This window comes from Anomaloglossus baeobatrachus, chromosome 11, assembly GCF_048569485.1.
Source record: "Anomaloglossus baeobatrachus isolate aAnoBae1 chromosome 11, aAnoBae1.hap1, whole genome shotgun sequence".
NCBI classification, from domain to species: Eukaryota; Metazoa; Chordata; class Amphibia; order Anura; family Aromobatidae; genus Anomaloglossus; species Anomaloglossus baeobatrachus.
Window position 1 is genome coordinate 185,092,963 of NC_134363.1, and position 21,662 is coordinate 185,114,624.

The 21,662-nt window shown below is 47.7% G+C and overlaps 1 protein-coding gene across 1 annotated transcript in view; it reads right to left on the minus strand.

Moving 5' to 3' along the window:
- LOC142255918 (uncharacterized) overlaps positions 1-17,097 on the minus strand; it is a 52,223-nt gene extending 35,126 nt beyond the window's left edge. The window contains exons 1-13 of the mRNA XM_075327365.1: positions 17,085-17,097; positions 16,830-16,971; positions 16,389-16,512; positions 13,878-14,066; positions 12,740-12,865; positions 9,567-9,752; positions 9,081-9,275; positions 8,071-8,207; positions 7,820-7,988; positions 6,393-6,527; positions 5,957-6,109; positions 5,044-5,233; positions 4,820-4,960 (exon numbers count right to left, since the gene is read on the minus strand). Coding sequence (XP_075183480.1) covers positions 4,820-4,960; positions 5,044-5,233; positions 5,957-6,109; positions 6,393-6,527; positions 7,820-7,988; positions 8,071-8,207; positions 9,081-9,275; positions 9,567-9,752; positions 12,740-12,865; positions 13,878-14,066; positions 16,389-16,512; positions 16,830-16,971; positions 17,085-17,097 — 1,900 coding nt within the window. The remainder of the gene's footprint in view (positions 1-4,819; positions 4,961-5,043; positions 5,234-5,956; positions 6,110-6,392; positions 6,528-7,819; positions 7,989-8,070; positions 8,208-9,080; positions 9,276-9,566; positions 9,753-12,739; positions 12,866-13,877; positions 14,067-16,388; positions 16,513-16,829; positions 16,972-17,084) is intronic.
- Positions 17,098-21,662: the final 4,565 nt, after the last annotated feature.

Genomic DNA, 21,662 nt, shown 5'->3' on the forward strand with positions numbered 1-21,662 from the left:
GCGAGTCCCTCCTTGGTGATTGATGTATGCCACCGCTGTGGAGTTGTCCGATTGAATTCGGATCTGCTTCCCTTCCAGCCACTGCTGGAAGGCTAGTAGGGCAAGAAACACTGCTCTGATTTCCAGAACATTGATCTGAAGGCTGGACTCCTGCTGAGTCCACGTACCCTGAGCCCTGTGGTGGAGAAACACTGCTCCCCACCCTGACAGACTCGCGTCTGTCGTGACCACCGCCCAGGACGGTGGTAGGAAGGATCTTCCCTGTGATAATGAGGTGGAAAGGAGCCACCACTGCAGAGAGTCCTTGGCCGTCTGGGAAAGGGAGACTTTCCTGTCCAGGGATGTCGACTTCCCGTCCCATTGGCGGAGAATGTCCCATTGAAGTGGACGCAGATGAAACTGCGCAAACGGAACCGCCTCTATTGCCGCCACCATCTTCCCGAGGAAGTGCATGAGGCGTCTTAAGGAGTGCGACTGACCTTGAAGGAGAGCCTGCACCCCTGTCTGTAGTGACCGCTGCTTGCTCAGCGGAAGCTTCACTATCGCTGAGAGAGTATGAAACTCCATGCCAAGATACGTTAGTGATTGGGTCGGTGACAGATTTGACTTTGGGAAGTTGATGATCCACCCGAACGCCTGGAGAGTCTCCAGTGCAAAATTCAGGCTGAGTTGGCATGCCTCCTGAGAGGGTGCCTTGACCAGTAGATCGTCCAAGTAAGGGATCACAGAGTGTCCGTGAGAGTGCAAGACTGCTACCACTGCTGCCATGATCTTGGTGAACACCCGGGGGGCTGTCGCCAGACCAAATGGCAGAGCCACGAACTGAAGATGTTCGTCTCCTATCACGAAGCGCAGAAAGCGTTGGTGCTCCGTAGCAATCGGCACGTGGAGATAAGCATCTTTGATGTCTATTGATGCTAGGAAATCTCCTTGGGACATTGAGGCAATGACTGAGCGGAGGGATTCCATCCGGAACCGCCTGGCGTTCACATGCTTGTTGAGCAGTTTTAGGTCCAGAACAGGACGGAAGGAGCCGTCCTTTTTTGGAACCACAAAGAGATTGGAGTAAAATCCTCGCCCCCGTTCCAGAGGGGGAACAGGGATCACGACTCCTTCTGCTCTTAGAGAGTCCACCGCCTGCAGCAGGGCATCTGCTCGGTTGGGGTGTGGGGAGGTTCTGAAGAACCGAAGTGGAGGCCGAGAACTGAACTCGATTCTGTACCCGCGAGACAAAATGTCTGTTACCCACCGGTCTTTGACCTGTGACAGCCAAATGTCGCAAAAGCGGGAGAGCCTGCCACCGACCGAGGATGCGGAGGGAGGAGGCCGAAAGTCATGAGGTAGCCGCCTTGGAAGCGGTTCCTCCATTTGCTTTCCTGGGGCGTGAGTGAGCCCGCCAGGAATCTGAGCTCCCTTGTCCTTTCTGAGTCCCTTTGGACGAGGAGAATTGGGGCTTGCCCGAGCCTCGAAAGGACCGAAACCTCGACTGCCACTTTTTCTGTTGAGGTTTACTTGCTCTGGGCTGTGGCAAGGAAGAGTCCTTACCCTTGGACTGTTTTATGATTTCAGCCAATGGCTCACCAAACAGTCTGTCTCTAGATAATGGCAAGCTGGTTAAGCATTTTTTGGAACCAGCATCTGCTTTCCAGTCCTTTAACCATAAGGCTCTGCGCAAAACCACAGAATTGGCGGCCGCCATAGAGGTACGGCTCGTAGATTCTAGGACAGCATTGATAGCATAGGTCGCAAACGCAGACATTTGCGAGGTTAGGGACGCCACCTGTGGCACTGCTGGATGCATGATAGCATCCACCTGTGCTAAACCAGCTGAAATAGCTTGTAGTGCCCACACGGCCGCGAATGCTGGAGCAAACGACGCGCCGATAGCTTCATAGACAGATTTCAACCAAAGGTCCATCTGTCTGTCGTTGGCATCTTTAAGTGAAGCGCCATCCTCTACTGCGACTATGGATCTAGCCGCAAGCTTGGAAATTGGGGGATCCACCTTTGGGCACTGGGTCCAGCGTTTGGCCACTTCAGCGGGAAAAGGATAACGGGTATCCTTAGAACGCTTAGAGAAACGCTTGTCTGGATGAGCGTCGTGCTTCTGGATTGATTCTCTGAAGTCAGAGTGGTCCAAAAAAGCACTTAATTTACGCTTGGGATACAGGAAATGGAACTTCTCCTGCTGTGCAGCTGCCTCCTCTGCAGAAGGGGCTGGGGGAGAAATATCCAACAGCCTATTAATCGCCGATATAAGGTCATTAACCATGGCGTCCCCATCAGGGGCATCCAGATTGAGAGGGGCCTCAGGATTAGAATCCTGATCACCGTCCTCAGTCTCATCACAGAGAGATTCTTCTCGCTGAGACCCTGAGCAGTGTGATGACGTCGAGGGTCTTTCCCAGCGAGCTCGCTTAGGCTGCCTGGGACTGTCATCTGAGTCAGAGACTTCAGCTTGTGATGCTTGAGACCCCCTTGAAGTACGGATTAGTTCCAACTGAGGGGGACTAGAGAGCATAGCCACAGCAGTGTCCATGGTCTGAGGAACTGGCCTGGCCTGCAAGGTCTCCAGGATTTTTGTCATAGCCTCAGACATTTTATCAGCAAACACTGCAAAGTCTGTCCCCGTCACCGGGGCAGGGTTCACAGGCGTCTCTGCCTGGGCTACCACCACAATAGGCTCTGGCTGACGAAGTGCCACTGGGACTGAACATTGCACACAATGTGAATCATTGGAGCCTGCCGGTAGATCAGCCCCACATGCAGTACAAACAGTGTACACAGCCCGTGCCTTGGCAGCCTTGCGTTTTGCGGATGACATGTTGCTGCCTCCTCAGAGCAGTACAGGGTGTCCAGCCAAGAAGCGACCTTACAGTGCAACTATATATATATATATGGTACCAAGAAAAAAGTACACTAATATATCACTGAGGCACTAGTGGGGCCAGCACTACTGTGCAGCTTACCGCCCGCTTAGGAGCGGTGTGTGGTCGCCAGAAATCCCTCTAGTCTGGGTCTCCCAGAGCCTGCTGCCTCTCCCCAGCCAGATCGCATGTGTAATGGCTGCCGGCGTCCTTGTGGAGAGGGGGGGCGGGCCCTGGGCGTACACCGACGAAGAGCGGGAAGTCTGCTTCCCCTTGTGCCTAGTGAGAGGGCTGGAGCATGTAAATAAGGCTCCAGCCCTCGGCGCTGCCATTGAGCAGCGTCTCTCCCCTACCCTGATTGACAGGGTGGGGGCGGGAACGAAGCGGCGCTAGGCCGCAGAAGCCGGGGGCTAAAGTTAGAAGCGCCGCCGCCGTAAAAGCGCGGTCGGCGCAAAGCCCCCGGCGCACCACAAGTCGCAGCTGCGCCGCCGCTCCAGGAGCGGTCGGCGCAGTAGTTCCCAACACACAACGTCACTCAGCAAAGCTGCAGTGACCTAACCCCCAGCGTACAGCGCCACTGTCCCCGGCGCACTACAACGCTCAGCAAGCCCTGAGAGTGTCCGTGCCTGCCGGGGACACAGAGTACCTGAAAGTTGCAGGGCCTTGTCCCTGAACGGCACTCCCGCTCCCAATCCAGCAGGTTCTATAGGTCTGTGGATGGAGCCCGGCCCCAGGGCTTGGGGGCCGGCAAGATCCCACTTCCACAGAGCCCTCCAGGGGATGTGGAAGGAAAACAGCATGTGGGCTCCAGCCTCTGTACCAGCAATAGGTACCTCAACCTTACAAGCACCAACCGCGGGTGAGAAGGGAGCATGCTGGGGGCCCTATATGGGCCCTCTTTTCTTCCATCCGATAGAGCCAGCAGCTACTGCTGACTACAAACAGTGGAGCTATGCGTGGATGTCTGACCTCCTTCGCACAAAGCAGAAAACTGGTGAGCCAGTGATCCCACTGGGGGTGTATAGCCAGAAGGGGAGGGGCCTTACACTTTTTAGTGTAATTGCTTTGTGTGGCCTCCGGAGGCAGTGCTATACACCCAATCGTCTGGGTCTCCCAATAGAGCGCCGAAGAAATGAAAGGCTTTGCATGGTTGTAGCCATATATAGTTTGTTACAATAAAGAACATTTAAGAACATGTATATCAAACTTTGTACATTGTAGTCGTCGTGTGCACTGAGTATTGCAATTGGTGACCAGCATGTGATTGCTGAGTCATGGTCATGTAACCTAACCACACGCTGCTGTGAGCACCAGTAGCTTCCTGCACGTGTTGCTGGCTTGACCACTGGTTTCCTGCATATGTTGAAAACTAACCACTGGTTTCCTGCATATGTTGAACTGTAAGCATTCCTTCCTCATAATAGTGGTTTGTTCAAGACCTACTGACAAGTACTCTTCATCATGGTGAAATCGGATCAACAAGAGGACACCTCTCTGATACTGAGTTTGGATGGATCAATAATACCTGTGATCACTATCTTTTGATTAGGATTCCTATCTAATCACACTCATTCTTCAGTCATATCACATTGGTATCACAGTCTGCAATCAGTAAGATCAAGAGGACAAGGAGGCCTCACCTGGAGGACACGGCTGGCATCCATCTGCACTGGTCAGATGTAGTACTGGACTGAGGCTTCCAGGGGGACAAGGAACTGGTCCTGAATGTGCCCCATCTGGACAGAAGTGTCCTGCAGGGCAGACTATAATATCCCCACTATGACATATGTGGCCAATGGGGCAGACAGAGCAATGAGATCGACCTGAATCAGGAGAAAAAAATAGATAAGGCTAAGGGAAGGTATAAGACGTCTTGAGCCCCAATCTCACAGAGAAGGAATATCAGGGTATCACATCACAAGGATTTGCAAGTTTACATAGAGTTTGCCCACCTGTCGAGTTGCTGTACGTGCCTTCAGGACAAGCTATGGGCTCGGATGAACCTTCCGGACAGAAATGTTTTGAAGGACAGATGTCACCAATTATTCCTCCCTCTGGTCTAGGACTCGAAGAACCAAGAAGACAAAAATGCCCTGAACACACAGAGGTCATCATACTGATCAAGTAGGACCTGATATGTTGGGTAATGCTCAGTGTAAAGTGATCTTAGACTTACCAGGGTGACAAGGTCCGGCCGGTTCAGCAAGTCCTGGCACATCACAGTAGGTCCCTAGAGGGCACGGCAAACACCAAGAACTGTCTACAGCTTCCCCCCGACTGTTCCATGTGCCTGGAGGACAAGGGTGCCTAATACCACGGGAACAGAAGTGACCGGCAGGGCAAAGACCTCCAAATGGCATCTCTACCTGAAAAAAAACAAAACAAACTAATTTTATTAACTTTAATGTTGTGTACACTATGTTTTGCATCTACATTACTTATCCTGTATTACACTCAAGAGCTGCACTCATCCTGTATTGATCCTGAATTATATCATACAGTAAAGGTCACTGTCAACAAGTAAAATAGTGAGTGCAGCTCCGGAGTATAATACAGGCTGTAAATCAGGATCAGGACAGGATAAGTAATGTATGTACACAGTGACTGCACCAGCAGAATAGTGAGTGCAGCTCTGGAGCAGAATACAGGATGTAGCTCAGGATAAGTAATGTATGTAAACAGTGACTGCACCAGCAGAATAGTGAGTGCAGCTCTGGAGTATAATACAGGAGGTAACTCAGGATCAGTAATGTATGTACACAGTGACTGCACCAGCAGAATAGTGAGTGCAGCTCTGGAGCATAATACAGGATGTAACTCAGGATCAGTAAATATAATGTATGTACACAGTGACTGCACCAGCAGAATAGTGAGTGCTGCTCTGGAGTATAATACAGGAGGTAATTCAGGATCAGTAATGTATGTACACAGTAAGTGCACCAGCAGAATAGTGAGTGCAGCTCTGGAGTATAATACAGAATATAACTCAAGATCAGTGTAGGATGAATGTACAAAGTGACTCCATTTAGTATAATAAATAATCTAAATAGCAGTATACACTTGTAGAAGGTGTTTAGCAGAACACTTACAGGAATAGAAGTATAGGACCCTCGTGTACAGTAATGACCCATCCCACAGTGACCCTCCGGCTGGGTCAGACCAGGGCGGCTGCAGTACATGCCCAGGGTGCAGAGCTCACAGTAGTCAATGGCTAAGTTGCCAGACATGTTTGAAAAGGTTCCCTAAATAAAAACACCATGTGTAATGCACATGACTAATAACCAGGCTGTATATAATGCACAGTACTGAGTGGATGGACTGAGACAAGATTATGACACATGCAAAATATACATACGTGCAGACACAGACTAGATTTAGACAACAAGGCTGCGTTATACACAACTCCAGCAATAACCACTCACATACAGAACTTCCTCCCTCAGTATCAGCACAAGTTAGTAAATGAGTTAATTTAGCTCACGTCTGATAGTGGACACTTCCCATGTATCCTGATGACTATCTTACCATTGGGCATGGCGTTGGAGCAATGCTGCCGGCTGGACAGAAATGACCTTGTAGACAAGAAGCAACATCGGATAAACCGCTGCCATTACAAAAGCTTCCTGGAGGACACGGTGTGCACGAGGACTGAGCAGGGAGCTGCAACACAGGTGGGTACAATCACCAGTGGGTACAGCCCAGCATGGGTGGTGGGGACAACCACATAGAGGGACAATCAACAGTGAGTACAGACCAACACAGGTGGGTACAATCACCAGTGGGTACAGACCAACACAGGTGGGTACAATCACCAGTGGGTACAGGCCAGCATGGGTGGTGGGGACAACCACATAGAGGGACAATCAACAGTGAGTACAGACCAACACAGGTGGGTACAATCACTAGTGGGTACAGACCAACACAGGTGGGTACAATCACCAGTGGGTACAGACCAACACAGGTGGGTACAATCACCAGTGGGTACAGACCAACACAGGTGGAGGTACAGAAACTCACAGGGGAGGTACAGGAACTCACAGGGGAGGTACAGGAACTCACAGGTGGAGGTACAGGAACTCACAGGTGGAGGTACAGGAACTCACAGGTGGAGGTACAGGAACTCACAGGTGGAGGTACAGGAACTCACAGGTGGAGGTACAGGAACTCACAGGTGGAGGTACAGGAACTCACAGGTGGAGGTACAGGAACTCACAGGTGGAGGTACAGGAACTCACAGGTGGAGGTACAGGAACTCACAGGTGGAGGTACAGGAACTCACAGGTGGAGGTACAGGAACTCACAGGTGGAGGTACAGGAACTCACAGGTGGAGGTACAGGAACTCACAGGTGGAGGTACAGGAACTCACAGGTGGAGGTACAGGAACTCACAGGTGGAGGTACAGGAACTCACAGGTGGAGGTACAGGAACTCACAGGTGGAGGTACAGGAACTCACAGGTGGAGGTACAGGAACTCACAGGTGGAGGTACAGGAACTCACAGGTGGAGGTACAGGAACCCACAGGTGGAGGTACAGGAACCCACAGGTGGAGGTACAGGAACTCACAGGTGGAGGTACAGGAACTCACAGGTGGAGGTACAGGAACTCACAGGTGGGGTACAGGAAACCACAGGTGGAAAGATACAACAGGTGGGTAGATGCAGTCACAGGTTGGTAAAATGACAAGTGGGAAAGTACAATCACTTTGCTGCAAGGTAAAAATTACAAATAACTAATGGAGCAGAGATGAAGTTTTCCACTTCTGTTGAGCTTGAGGTTCAATATCAAACTGCATCTCTCTCCTCCTCATGCTTTACACTGCAGCTCTGCTTAATTTGCATGACTTGTCTACAGGATTCAGCTTTGTTCTCAGCAATTCAATAAATGCAGCGCTGTGGGGCTTAACTGCATAAGGGTATGGTAAGTAAGAACATTATAGAGCCCTGTACTTACAGGCTGGAAGGTTCCCGGTGGGCACGGTTCTGGCCGGTGCGCCCCTTCTATTGAGTGGTGGCCTTGTGACACCTCATGCTGAACTGGAGAGCTAGACCCCGCTGTGCAGTAATACCCAGGAGTACAGTTACCGCTGGGACTGACACCACCTTGTCCATCGCAGAACATCCTGAAGTGTAGAGGAGTTCACATTGACTGTGTGCCCGAGGTGTAAGGGAAAAGTGAAACACACGGAAATACTCGGCACTCACCCTGGTGGGCATAATAAGCACTGATTGACATCGGTTAGTCCTATATGGTTACTGTAAGTGCCAGGGGGGCACCGGACGGGCCAAACAGAGGAGGCCGGGCAGTAACTGCCAGCTGGGCACAGTCCTCCATAAGGTGTCTATACCGCAGACAAGGGGAAAAAATACCATGAAATTCATTTCTGTGTCTAATTTTCCTTCAGCACCACACAGGGTATATGAGGCATTACATGGTGCCCATTTATAACAATGGGTTGTTAATGGGACCCTTAATGGGATTTCTTAACTGAATAACCATTTAAACCAGTTCAAGACCATCATAATTTGTATGAAGTAAGATGATTCCCTGCAGGGTATATAATAAGAAACAAACACCTGAGGAAGGCGGCAGTTCCTGCCGAAACGCGTTGTATCTGGTTTTTATTTCTGTATGTATTTGTGCAATAAATTCCATTTGTGGACAGGAGCTTTTAAAATCATTACTACGGGGAGCACGGCCACTATAGAATTGGTTTACTTCCTTTTTATCATAATTTGTATCTTATTTTTATAATAGTATATACTACTTGTTTCAGTGTTAGAAATATTGAATATTACATGGTAATATATGAAATGTGTCACACTTGGGCTGTGCGCACACAGAAATGTTCTGCATTAAATCTGCCACTTCTGGCAGAAAAACGCCGCAAAAACGCAGCCGGTTTTGTTGTGTTTTTTTTTCCATGAGTTTTTTTTAGTGAAGTCAATGGTTGGAAGAGCTAAAAAACGCAGGAAAAAACGCCCCAATAGTCTACATGCTGCAGATTATTTTCTGCATCAAAATCTGCAAGGAAAAAAAATGCAATGTTGGCACAGCACTTCAGAAATCTCACACTTTGCAGGATTCAGAAGAGGCATGCAGATTTTGGTGCAGATTTTGAAGAAAAAAAAAAACCAAAACAGCAAAAAAAAACGAGTCAAAAACTGCAGCGTGTGCACAAGGTCTTACTGATAGATTTCACTGTAATAGTTACCGCACTTGTAGATCCTTCAGGACAGTAGAATCCTTCCTGGCAGGGTCCACTAATCGCAGACTGACCCAAGCCTGCGCAGAATTTACCAGCGTCACATGGACGGCAGTCATCCTGTGTGGAGGTCCCCTCGTGAGGACTGTAGGTGCCCTCCGGGCAAGGATTTGGGCGGGAGCTGCCATCGTGACAGTAAAACCCCTGAGTGCAGGAAAAAAGCAGAACCGATGAAGTCATGTACAATCCTCCAGCAAAGTCCTCATTCGTTATATGTTGGAATAAATCAGTCTGAAGATTCAGAGCTTTTCCAAGGTACTTCGTATAAATAATTGCACACTTAAAGGGGCCGTCCGGGATTAGCAATACACAGTCCTTATAAGAAGGCAGATACCCTTTTGTGATCCTTGACAACTCTAAGATCAGATGCTCTGTACAAAAGTCATAAGAAAACATATTGAAAAATTAATAAAGGATTCCAGAAAATATACTTACAGCTGGACAGAGCTTAGGATCCAGTAATGAGGTCACGTCACAGAAGAACCCTGCAGGGCATGGCAGGCAGACCGATATGTCTACCCCATGTGTGGTCATGTTCCAGTATGAGCCAGGCAGACAGGGGTAAGAGAAAGGAGACCCTGTCCCTGGTGGGCAATAGTATCCCAGAGGGCACGGCCCATTCTGCAAAGACAGCATGTATAGTCTCATTCAACAAAGTGTACATTTATTAAGACTATAAAGAACAGTGAAACTCCCTGACTGATGCCGTTCACCAGCTTTATGGCTGGAAAAAAAATGATTTTGGGTAATGATGACTGTAAAATCTGTTTCTTGGAGCCTTATTTGGGGGACACAGGAGACCATTGGTGTATACTACTGCCACTAGGAGGCTACACACGGCAAGAAAATAAAATGGTCTCCTCCTCAGGATACACCAACCGGAGCCAAGATGAGCGGTTAGTAAGAAAACAGTAGGAGAAGCAACCTAAAATGAAAATACACTGACCCGACAGAAACACTTAGAACGGGTGGACACTGTGCCTCTAATAAAGGCTCCAAGAAAGAGTTTATGGTGAGTACCCAAAATCTTCTTTTCTCTATCGCTTTATTGGGGGACACAGGAAACCATGGGACGTCCTAATACAGTCTCCAAGGGAGGGAAGAAGGACTAAAAAAATGGAAGAACAAAGGAGAAATTCTCAGGATGGTAATTCGCCAATATAATGCAAAATACTTTTTGCCTAAGGGGTACTTCTCACATAGCGAGATCGCTGCTGAGTCACTGTTTTTGTGACGCAGCAGTGACCTCATTAGCGATCTCGCTGTGTGTGACACTGAGCAGCGATCTGGCCCCTGCTGTGAGATCGCTGCTCGTTACACACAGTGCTGGTTCATTTTTTTGGACGTTGCTCTCCCGCTGTGAAGCACACATTGCTGTGTTTGACAGTGAGAGAGCAACGATCTGAATGTGCAGGGAGCCGACGTCTGGCAGCCTGCGGTAAGCTGTAACCAGGGTAAATATCGGGTAACCAAGTGAAGCCCTTTGCTTGGTTACCTGATATTTACCTTGGTTACTAGCATCCGCCGCTCTCACGCTGTCAGTGCCGGCTCCATGCTCCCTGCACACGTAGCCGGAGTACACATCGGGTAAATAAGCAAAGCGGTTTGCTTATCAACCCGATGTGTACTCTGGCTAGGAGTGCAGGGAACCAGTGCTAAGCGGTGTGCGCTGGTAACCAAGGTAAATATCGGGTAACCAAGTGCTTGGTTACCCGATATTTACCTTAGTTACCAAGCGCAGCATCGCTTCCACGTGTCGCTGCTGGCTGAGGACTGGTCACTGGTCGCTGGTGAGATCTACCTGATTGACAGCTCACCAGCGACCATGTAGTGATGCACCAGCGATCCTGACCAGGTCAGATCGCTGGTGGGATCACTGGAGCGTTGCTAAAGTGTGACGGTACCCTAAGAGTAAATAAAGTGAGTGGTCAATGCAACCTGGAATAGGAAACGGCAAATAACGAGGAAGCAGCCTGGAGAGGTGCTGAATAGAGACCTGACGATAAATGGTGTAAGAAGCCCAAGGCAGAGGTGAAGAGAGCTGGAAGGACAGTAAGGACGCCTCGTCATTTGTCTAACAAGCATGCAAAATAGTAAAGCAAATTCAGAATGGGAGACTATTATGAACACTCTCCGGAAGACAGGGAGAGGCGCAGAGGTGCACTCTCACCAGGAACAATATATTTTAGAGACTGGTCAAAGGACAGATTAAGAGAAGTCTGTCTTACAGAAAACCGGACGCAGGATCACCCTGTTAGGATGAATGACAGGAAGAAGAACAACTGAACTACGCCCGGAAAACATCACCGGGAGAGCTCTTCATAGAGCAAGGTAAGAAGGCTAGGATGGATGCACAAGTGGAATGCCATACAGCAATAGACCCCAGTAAGGTCCCAGAGTTCCACAGGAGACTGATGGAGATTAATCGAGAGTGACTACCTCACGGAAAAAAATGATCTGTGGATAAGAAGCTAGATTCCTTAGAATAAGTTTCAAAGGCAGAGACCGGACCTGAAGAAAACTGAAAAACAGATCGGACTCAAGGTTTGATGTAACCAAGATCAGCAGAAAAAAGACATGACCAAGGTTAGATACAAAAGCTTCCCTGCCTTGATAATGATCAATGGGCTGATCAGAGAAACCGGAAGCTCTTAGAAAAAAATGGGGACCCAGGGAAACCGGTATAGAAGTTTCTAGGAGGTGCCTGTGAGAAGGTCAAATATGCAGGAGAGGGAGTGAGCGTAGCTGAGACAGAAAATATTTACCCAGGTTGTGGAGCATGGGCCTCCGACGTCCTGCCGGACACTGCGCACAGACCCAGGACAGTAAACTGGGACTGGAGGTTGGGCTGTTCAGTAGAGCGTTGTGTGGCATCGGTGTTGATGTATAGGTGCTAAAGAGAGGGGTGACGTTAGGACGCGAAAGCAAGTTCCCACATGACTGGAGATGGAGGAGAGCTTGACTGGTTGAGAGTGGTGGCAGTACTAGGAAAAAGGCGTGCAATAAGCCTGTGCGTGTGTGATTGATAAGGTGGTACGGGGGCATGTCTAGCTGGAGCAGTAGACCTTGGTAAAAGCTGGGGAGTAAACTTTAAAATGTAGCCGATGGCAGAACAAGTCTTCCCTCCCTGCATGTCATGCTCTGGTGGAAGCCTCAAACACTCTTGATGTGATAGGGGTTAGGGTCATGCCGGACAAACCAAAGAGTCAACATTCGTGACGCAACCACACACTATGTCTTGGTCTCTAGGTGCTATGACAAGTGACACAACTCCACTCTGTTGACCAGTCACAAGATGTTTCTGAAAGAAAAAGGGAAATCATTAATAAAATACAACAAACTACAAACCTATGGTAGAAACAGGGCTGAGTGCAACCGAGTATCTGCCTCCTATGGACACTAAGCTTAAACTGATCAGCTAGGCTCCGGTTGGTGGATGTATCCTTCTAAGGAGGCGATAACTTTCTTCTTGCCTAGTGTCCGCCTCCTAGTGGCAGCAGCATGCACATGGTCTCCTGTGTCCCCCCAATGAAGCGATAGAGTAAGAATGAATTATCGTCTTCATTCCAAGTAGAGCTAGTAAGAAATGTTCTGCACAAAGGACTTACTGGACTTGGAACTCCTCTCTGTCCTTCTTGGTAACAATAGCGGCCCTCTGGACAAAGCAAACAGTCCTCTATTCCTCCCAGACCTGGTTGAAGTCCATACGTGCCATTTGGGCAAGGTTTGGCTTCCTACAATTAATACAAAGCCAGAGAATTGGCATATTATCGGGCATTGAGAGAAAAGTCAAAGTTGATAGGGTATGTCCACTCATGAACAATGATTACAGTTTAGAATGGTGCTATTGAAGCGTTTCTCCCATGTTCTGTCCTCAGGTGTGCACTGCTCCTTTCCTTCCCACTTCCCAGGAGACAGTGCACTCCTGACGATTGCCAGATCAAGCAACGGTATGATTTAGCTCTTGACCAAATCTTGCTCTCTACAATGCTGCGAGCAGAAGCAATGTTACCTCTGCAGCATCAAAAAGCATAGAGACGAGAAAATGGACAGATCACACAATTTGCTATGCAGCTTGTAAGTGCTTCTCTGAAATCGGGCAAAGAGCTTGTAAGTTCTGAACTATTTTTTTCTGATGCCTGGGCACCACTGATAAACTGCAGTGGGGGTCAGCTACCTGGAAAATGAGTATGTTAGAAGTTATACAAGTCCATGTGTTCTTGAGAAAAGAGAGCATTTTTAATAAGAGGTAAGTTGCAAAGTTCCTTGTTTTTAAAAAGCTCTTTGCAATGTTACCCATTAAGATGATGATTCAACCCCTTCAAAACACATTTTGTCACTTATTTTGCACTGGCACTAAATGAAAGCTAGTATTAGACGCCAAAACTGCATATGCAATAGTGGAAACAGTCAGCAAACATCCTACTCATAGCAGATCTAAGCAGGGGTTTGCTTTTCCTGTATCAGATGACTGTGCAGGGTCTGCAGTAAATGAAAAACTTCTCATCATAATACAAAGTGTAAGCAAGTTCTGTGCAGACACTGAACAAGCAGGAAATTATGGGAGATTTTATTATTATGGGAGAACATAGACCTGGCTTTTAACACAATATTCTATTGAGGACTAATGTAAAGTGAGTGCTACAGTTATAAACTTCTCATTTGTAGCTGAATTCCATATGCAAACTGTAAAATTGTGATAAAAGTGATTAGTTAGATATACTCGGATCTTCTGCGGCTTCTTACTCGGCACCCCTCAGGGCAGTAGTATCCCTGCGGGCAAACGTAGGCATCTTCTTCTGGAAAGACTGCCATCCCTTTGGGACAAACTGTTCCGGCCGGGCACAGTAACTGCATCATGCGCTCCCTGCTGGTCCTGTCCTCGTTGCAGTAGTGTCCGGCTAGACAGGATAAGCATGTGGAAGATCCAGAATCCTAAAATTAGATTTATATTAGAAAGTTCAGAACAGTAAAAGAATACTTGTAAAAAGACATAAACAACTATTAATAAGGGGAAGAAGTTGTGGTTTGTACAGATAAGAATTAAGAGTTAGAATAATGTCTGCCCAACCCGCTGATATCAACGGGTTTGGCCAACAATCTAATGTGTATGGGAGCACTGGCCAACTAATGGTCGGGGAGGAGCACATCCAGCCTATATTACTGGGAGAGACACACATACCTCACATCCAGCCTATATTACTGGGAGAGACACACATACCTCACATTCAGCCTATATTACTGGGAGAGACACACAGACCTCACATCCAGCCTATATTACTGGGAGAGACTCACATACCTCACATCCAGCCTATATTACTGGGAGAGACTCACATACCTCACATCCAGCCTATATTACTGGGAGAGACACACAGAGCTCACATCCAGCCTATATTACTGGGAGAGACACTCAGAGCTCACATTTAGCCTATATTACTGGGAGAGACAAGCAGAGCTCACATCCAGCCTACATTACTGGGAGAGACAAGCAGAGCTCACATCCAGCCTATATTACTGGGAGAGACACACAGAGCTCACATCCAGCCTATATTACTGGGAGACACAAAGCTCACATCCAGCCTACATTACTGGGAGAGACAAGCAGAGCTCACATCCAGCCTATATTACTGGGAGAGACAAGCAGAGCTCACATCCAGCCTATATTACTGAGAAAGACACAAAAAGCTCACATCCAGCCTATATTACTGGGAGACACACAGCGCTCACATCCAGCCTATATTACTGAGAAAGACACAAAAAGCTCACATCCAGCCTATATTACTGGGAGAGACACACAGAGCTCACATCCAGCCTATATTACTGGGAGAGACACACATACCTCACATCCAGCCTATATTACTGGGAGAGACACACAGAGCTCACATTTAGCCTATATTACTGGGAGAGACACACAGAGCTCACATCCAGCCTATATTACTGGAAGAGACACACAGAGCTCACATCCAGCCTATATTACTGGGGGAGACACACAGAGCTCACATCCAGCCTATATTACTGGGAGAGACACACAGACCTCACATCCAGCCTATATTACTGGGAGAAACACACAGAGCTCACATCCAGCCTACATTACTGGGAGAGACAAGCAGAGCTCACATCCAGCCTATATTACTGGGAGACACACAGCGCTCACATCCAGCCTATATTACTGGGAGACACACAGCGCTCACATCCAGCCTATATTACTGAGAAAGACACAAAAAGCTCACATCCAGCCTATATTACTGGGAGAAACACACAGAGCTCACATTCAGCCTATATTAGTGGGAGAGACACACACAGCTCACATCCAGCCTTTATTACTGGGAGAAACACACAGAGCTCACATTCAGCCTATATTACTGGGAGAGACAAACAGACGTCACATCCAACCTATATTACTGGGAGAGACACACAGACCTCACAGGCAGCCTATATTACTGGGAAAGACATACAGACCTCACAGGCAGCCTATTGGTTACAAAAGAAAAATTGGAAATGTGAATCGGGCTGCAGGTCATAAAATTGCTCTTTTTTATGCTAGATTTTATATAACTTGGTTGTAGACTAAATTGACAACCAAGGTTTGGATTACAGCAAGGGTTAAAGAAAAAACTGAACAGGCCATCTAGGCTTATTCAGTAATAAAACACCATAAAACTGTGTTTATATAGATTTTTTTTTATCCTATTTTGCTCAGAGGATTCCTTTGACCCTGGACAGGGGATCACAAGATTCATACCTCATTGTAATATAAATGTATCTGCAGATCACTAGTAAATAACTACAGATCTGCACAGCCTCGTATTTTCTTACAATTTAGGGAATGGCTCCAATTACTCACAGCACAAATTCAATGTATTATTGAAACATGCCAACAAAACCCTTCCTGGGCTGCAATCCATATAACACTCGCACATAAACATTTCCTGACAAGATCCCCAAAGTTTTTATTTTAATCTTCTCTAAAAAGTTAGGAAACTAGAATCATAAGTGTCAGGATATGTTGGGAAAACGGACACATGTAAAGAAGGACACATCGTAACTGACAGGTGAGAACGTGAAGAGATGATAATAATTGCATACACTCTGGGTTATTACTCACTATCTAAGATGAGTTCACGTCTTAGGTCAAATAATTATTTCCATTATTTTTCCAATTAAATTGTGCAGCGTGTAATTACTTTACGTTCGAAGTGTCGACGACAGACTCGAGATTAGATTGAAGAAAATGTAAAATGGATTAAAGACACTCACTGAGAAATTCCCAGCTCCGCAAGGCACCGGGGATCTCATCCCAATATTAGTACAGGAGGTGCCGGCTGGACATACATCACATTCAGCCACATTCTGGGCACCTTGCTCAGAGCGGTAAGTTCCCCTAGAACACAAAAGGCACAGCAATGGAAAATGTACCTGAATTATAAAGTTTAATATATTGATGCAATATATATATAATGTGGGTGAAATTACATGTTGCACATTTTTTTCAATACAAATTTGCCAGCTGTAAATCTGCATGCGTTACATACAAGTTTTGCAGAATTTGTTGCAGACTTCCCTCTTTGCATTGCAAATTGTTACCTCCATGCAAAGTCTGCATAAATCTACATCATGCAAAATTTGCAATACCCATGGCAGAAACCTTTAGAGCGTGTGAATCCACCCCTAGCCCTTTTTCAGACTGAAGCTACTCACATTGGGCACAGGGCAGGTTTAGATGTCCCAGATGGGCAGTAAGATCCCGCAGGACAGGCGCTGCACTCGCCCACCCGGACACTGCCTAATTTGAGGTTAAATGTCCCTGCTGGGCACAGGAATTGGGTTCCAGACTGAGAACCTGAAAATGAAGAACAACAATAAGAAACACCAGTAACGAAACTTTCTGTTCTTCCACAATGCAGTTATTATTAAAGTACTACAAGTATCAGTCTCGTATATTGCAAGACAGACCGCTGTATCTCATCTCCTTAGATGCTTGTAACAGGGTTGGTGCCTCAAGATTGGAGGATTGCTGATGTGGCACCGATATTTAAGAAAGGTAAGAGGGTGAATCCAGGCAACTACCGTCCAGTAAGCCTGACATCAGTGGTGTGCAAACTTTTTAAGGGATGGCATGCAAAAATATATTGCAGAAAATAATATAATAACTGACAGACAACATGGATTCATGAAAGATAAGTCGTGTCTGACCAACCTGTTGGGGTTCTATGAGGGGGTAAGTGCAAACCTGGATATTGGTAATGCAGCTGATGGGATTTATTTGGACTTTGCAAAGGCATTTGATACTGTACCAAATAATAGCCTTATACTAAAGCTCCAGAAGCCGGGACCAGGGGAAACTATATGCAACTGGGTAAGGAATTGGCTAAAAGATAGGAAACAAAGAGTAGTCATAAATGGTACATTCTCTAAATGGGCTATAGTCAGCAGTGGGGAACCGCAAACATCTGTACTGTGAGCAGTGGGGACCGCAGGGATCTGTACTGGGAGCAGTGGGGGCCTCAGGGATCTGTACTGGGAGCAGTGGGGGCCGCAGGGATCTGTACTGGGAGCAGTGGGGGCCGCAGGGATCTGTACTGGGAGCAGTGGGGGCCGCAGGGATCTGTACTGGGAGCAGTGGGGGCCGCAGGGATCTGTACTGGGAGCAGTGGGGGCCGCAGGGATCTGTACTGGGAGCAGTGGGGCCGCAGGGATCTGTACTGGGAGCAGTGGGGACCGCAGGGATCTGTACTGGGAGCAGTGGGGGCCGCAGGGATCTGTGCTAGGACCGATTCTTTTTAATCTCTTTATTAATGACCGTGTGAATGGGATTGATAATGAAGTGTCAGTCTTTGCTGAGGACACCAAACTATGTAGGATATTAAAAACTGACCTTGATAGTACAATATTACAAAACGATCTGGATAAGATGTCAGAATGGGCAGATACTTGGCAAATGAGATTTAATGTTGATAAATGTAAAGTAATGCACCTAGGACGGAGTAATCCTATAACTGCGTATACATTAAATGGAAGTAAACTCGGGACTACAGAACAGGAGAAGGAACGGGGGATTCTGGTTACAAGTAAGCTGAGCAGCAGCACTCAATGTCAAGCAGCAGCTGCTAAAGCAAACAAGATTCTAGGGTGTATAAAAAGAGATTAGATCTAGTGATCCCAACATATTGTTATCCCTCTATACATCACTTGTAAAGCCACATTTGGAATATGGGATCTAGTTTTGGGCTCTGCATTTTAAAAAGGACATTCAGAAGATAGAGTCAGTTCAAAGGCAGGTAACTAGATTATTACAAGGAATGGAGTCCGCCTGTATGATGAGTAATGGAGACTGCCGGTATGATGAGTAATGGAGGCCGCCCGTATGATGAGTAATGGAGGCCGCCCGTATGATGAGTAATGGAGGCCGCCCGTATGATGAGTAATGGAGGCCGCCCGTATGATGAGTAATGGAGGCCGCCCGTATGATGAGAAATGGAGGCCGCCTGTACGATGAGAGGTTGAAAAAGTTTGATTTGTTTAGCTTAGAAAAAAGACGTCTCAGAGGAGATCTCATTTATATATGTATAAATACATGTGTGGTCCATATAACGAACGTTCGAGCAGTCAGACTGTGGAATGCCGACCACAAGAGGTAGTAATGGCAGACACTATAACAGCTTTATATCAGGGCCGGATGATTTCCTCAGTACACACAACATTGTCAGTTATAAATGACTTAATGACAAAATATATACCGTAATTGGTAGAGGAATTGTTAACTAGATAGACCGGGGACTTTTTTCAACTTATATAACTATGGAACACCAGTAATGAAACTTTGTTTTTTTCCACAATGCAGTCATTATGAAAGTGCAAATATCAGTCTATATTTCAAGAAAAGGATGAAGGAATCCTGCACACCGTTCCTTATAAAATTCTTCAAGACTTTATTAATACATTTAAATCCTTTTTTAAAATTGCGTGTTCCGGGCACATACGTCCTTACTCATAGGCTGGGTGCCAAGAATACGCAATTTTAAAAAAGGAATTTTAATGTGTTAATTAAAAGTATTGAATAATTTTATGAGGAATGGTGTGCGGGATTCCTTCATCCTTTTCTTGCATTGAATTGTGGATGCCAATCACTAGGATCCAGATCACCGAGTGGCGAGTCTGCTAAATTTTTCTATTGATCAGCCTGTAATGAAGGGAATTTTGTTTACTTACCGTAAATTCCTTTTCTTCTAGCTCCTATTGGGAGACCCAGACAATTGGGTGTATAGCTTCTGCCTCCGGAGGCCACACAAAGTATTACACTTTAAAAAGTGTAACCCCTCCCCTCTGCCTATACACCCTCCCGTGGATCACGGGCTCCTCAGTTTTGGTGCAAAAGCAGGAAGGAGAAAACTTATAAATTGGTCAAGGGTAAATTCAATCCGAAGGATGTTCGGAGAACTGAAACCATGAACCAAAAGAACAATTCAACATGAACAACATGTGTACACAAAAGAACAACCAGCCCGAAGGGAACAAGGGCGGGTGCTGGGTCTCCCAATAGGAGCTAGAAGAAAAGGAATTTACGGTAAGTAAACAAAATTCCCTTCTTCTTTGTCGCTCCATTGGGAGACCCAGACAATTGGGACGTCCAAAAGCAGTCCCTGGGTGGGTAAAATAATACCTCAATAAAAAAAGAGCCGAAAAAACGGCCCCCTCTTACAGGTGGGCAACCGCCGCCTGAAGGACTCGCCTACCTAGACTGGCGTCTGCCGAAGCATAGGTATGCACTTGATAGTGTTTCGTGAAAGTGTGCAGACTAGACCAGGTAGCTGCCTGACACACCTGCTGAGCCGTAGCCCGGTGCCACAAAGCCCAGGACGCACCCACGGCTCTGGTAGAATGGGCTTTAAGCCCTGAAGGAAGCGGAAGCCCAGAAGAACGGTAGGCTTCGAGAATCGGTTCCTTGATCCACCGAGCCAAGGTCGACTTAGAAGCCTGCGAACCCTTACGCTGGCCAGCGACAAGGACAAAGAGCGCATCTGAACGACGCAGGGGCGCCGTGCGAGACACGTAGAGCCGGAGTGCTCTCACCAGATCCAAAGAGTGCAAATCCTTTTCACATTGGTGAATTGGATTAGGGCAAAATGAAGGCAAGGAGATATCCTGATTGAGATGAAAAGGGGATACCACCTTAGGGAGAAATTCCGGGACCGGACGCAGAACCACCTTATCCTGGTGAAACACCAGGAAGGGGGCTTTGCTGACAGCGCTGCAAGCTCAGACACTCTCCGGAGAGATGTGACTGCCACTAGAAAGGCCACCTTCTGCGAAAGACGTGATAGAGAGACATCCCGCAGCGGCTCGAAAGGTGATTTCTGAAGAGCCGTTAGCACCCTGTTAAGATCCCAGGGTTCCAGCGGACGCTTGTAAGGTGGGACTATGTGGCAAACTCCCTGCAGGAACGTGCGGACCTGCGGAAGCCTGGCTAGGCGCTTTTGAAAAAATACAGAGAGCGCCGATACTTGGCCCTTGAGAGAGCCGAGTGACAAACCCTTGTCCATTCCGGATTGAAGGAATGAAAGAAATGTGGGTAAGGCAAATGGCCATGGAGGAAAACCGTTATCAGAGCACCAGGATAAGAAGATTTGCCAAGACCTGTAATAGATCTTGGCGGACGTTGGCTTCCTGGCCTGTCTCATGGTGGCAATGACATCCTGAGATAACCCTGAAGACGCTAGGAGCCAGGACTCAATGGCCACACAGTCAGGTTGAGGGCCACAGAATTCAGATGGAAAAATGGGCCTTGTGACAGCAAGTCTGGGCGGTCTGGAAGCGCCCACGGTTGACCCACCGTGAGATGCCACAGATCCGGGTACCACGACCGCCTCGGCCAGTCTGGAACGATGAGAATGGCGCGACGGCAGTCGGACCTGATCTTGCGTAACACTTTGGGCAGCATCGCCAGAGGAGGAAACACATAAGGCAGTCGAAACTGCGACCAATCCTGAACTAACGCGTCCGCCGCCAGAGCTCTGTGATCCTGAGACCGTGCCATGAATGCCGGGACTTTGTTGTTGTGCCGTGACGCCATGAGATCGACGTCCGGCGTTCCCCAGCGGAGACAGATCTCTCGAAACACTTCTGGGTGCAGAGACCATTCCCCCGCATCCATGCCCTGACGACTGAGAAAATCTGCTTCCCAGTTTTCTACGCCCGGGATGTGAACTGCGGAGATGGTGGAGGCTGTGGCTTCCACCCACTGCAGAATCCGCCGGACTTCCTGGAAGGCTTGACGACTGCGAGTGCCGCCTTGGTGGTTGATGTATGCGACGGCAGTGGCGTTGTCCGACTGGATACGGATCTGCCTGCCCTCCAGCCACCGATGGAAAGCCAATAGGGCTAGATACACTGCCCTTATCTCCAGAATATTGATCTGAAGGGATGACTCTATCGGAGTCCAGGTTCCCTGAGCCCTGTGGTGGAGAAAAACCGCTCCCCACCCTGACAGGCTCGCGTCCGTGGTGACCACAGCCCAGGTTGGGAGTAGGAAGG